This window comes from Myotis brandtii, unplaced genomic scaffold, assembly GCF_000412655.1.
Source record: "Myotis brandtii unplaced genomic scaffold, ASM41265v1 C42394086, whole genome shotgun sequence".
NCBI classification, from domain to species: domain Eukaryota; kingdom Metazoa; phylum Chordata; class Mammalia; order Chiroptera; family Vespertilionidae; genus Myotis; species Myotis brandtii.
Genome location: NW_005323449.1, coordinates 1 through 1,404, shown reverse-complemented (window position 1 = coordinate 1,404; position 1,404 = coordinate 1). Strand labels below are relative to the sequence as shown.

At 54.6% G+C, this 1,404-nt stretch overlaps 1 protein-coding gene across 1 annotated transcript; it reads left to right on the top strand.

The window, feature by feature from the left end:
* The first annotated feature begins 13 nt into the window (after positions 1-13).
* On the top strand, positions 14-1,376 carry LOC102243384 (F-box only protein 17-like). The gene is made up of 2 exons (XM_005852971.2): positions 14-195; positions 1,035-1,376. The coding sequence occupies exons 1-2, from the start codon at positions 134-136 to the stop codon at positions 1,267-1,269; spliced, it is 297 nt and encodes a 98-aa protein (XP_005853033.1). The 5' UTR covers positions 14-133; the 3' UTR covers positions 1,270-1,376.
* Positions 1,377-1,404: the final 28 nt, after the last annotated feature.

The following is a 1,404-nucleotide window of genomic DNA, read 5'->3' as shown; positions in this document are numbered from 1 at the left end:
AGGGGCTGCTTTGACAGCGTTGTCAGAGGAGGCTTCTGGAAGGAGGTGATTTCTGGGCTGTGACTGTAGCTCCACACCCCCACTATCTCCCCTTCCCAGATGGTGCTTCAAGAGGCAGCTTGTGGACTTGGTGATGGAGGGGGTGTGGCAGGAGCTGCTGGACAGCGCCCAGATTGAGATCTGTGTGGCAGACTGGTGAGTGAAGAATGGCAACCTGCCCCCAGAACCAATGGTGGCAGCAGCAGTTCTGCAAAAGGGGTTCATTTCATGCCCCCATCGATGCCATGGCAGGGGAAGTGATGTTCTCATGGTTGCTGAGCCAGGGAGGGCAGAGCCTCAGTGAGCCGAGAGCCCCTATTCTGCACTCTTCCCCACCTTCTTCCCAGCAGGTCTGGGTTGGCATGGGAGCCACTGACTGGCTTGGTCTGGTCTAAAACAGGTATCTCCCCTCACCATCCAACTCCATCACCTGCAACTCTGCCCTAACCCCAAGGGCCTGTGGACACCAAGGCTTCAGAAAGTTGGGAGCATTGTGCCATGAAAACAGGCTCAGAAGGGGCAGAGCTGGGCCAGAGGCACTGGCTGGCTTCAGAACCTGTGGGCCTACGATAAGACCTTCCTCCACAGCACCCAGGTTCCTTCACAAAGATCTCAGACTCCTCTTCCCTCCATCTCTTGCTTCTCCATAGATTATCCAATTTCTTCCCTGGAATTCTGACTCATCCCAAGAGTATCCAGATTCCTACTCCCTCTGGCTCCTCTCCAGAAATACTGGGGGCTTCTCCTCTCCTAGGTCATTTCTCTCCAGAGCATCAAACTTGCCCCTCCCCCACCTGACCAAAAGTCTCTAGAATCCACCCCAGGAGGGCTCCAGGCTCTGGCTCCACCTTGAAGTACCCAGGCGCTTCCCCCCAGAATCCCAGGCTGACACCTCTACATATGGGGTGTGGGTGTGTGCAACCCGTATCAAAGTGCAGGGAGGCCCAGAGATTGGGTGGATGACGGAGGCATCAAAGCTCACCCCCACCTGGCAGGTGGGGCGCCCGAGAGAATTGCGGCTGCATCTACCGGCTCCGGGTCCGCCTTCTGGACGTGTACGAAAATGAAGTGGTCAAGTTCTCGGCCTCACCCAACCCGGTCCTTCAGTGGACTGAGAGAGGCTACCGACAGGTGAGTCCAGGCATACCTAACTTCTCACTCTGCTCAGATTCCCTTCTCAGCTTGCCTTTCCGCTGGATGTCTATAATAGCAACAGCGAACAATCCTTGAGCCATTGTTACATCCCAGGCCCTGTTCCAAGAGTCTTCCCTATTAATTCATTTCATTAATACAGCCTAAGTTTTCAACATACATTTATTGAGCACCTACTGTGTGCTGATCTAGGTGCTGGGAATGCAGTGATAA

Coding starts and splice junctions, on each gene's coding strand:
- LOC102243384 (XM_005852971.2), top strand. CDS start 134: ATGGAGGGGGTGTGGCAGGAGCTGCTGGACAGCGCCCAGATTGAGATC. Junction 196..1,034: donor GAGATCTGTGTGGCAGACTG/GTGAGTGAAGAA, acceptor CCCACCTGGCAG/GTGGGGCGCCCGAGAGAATT.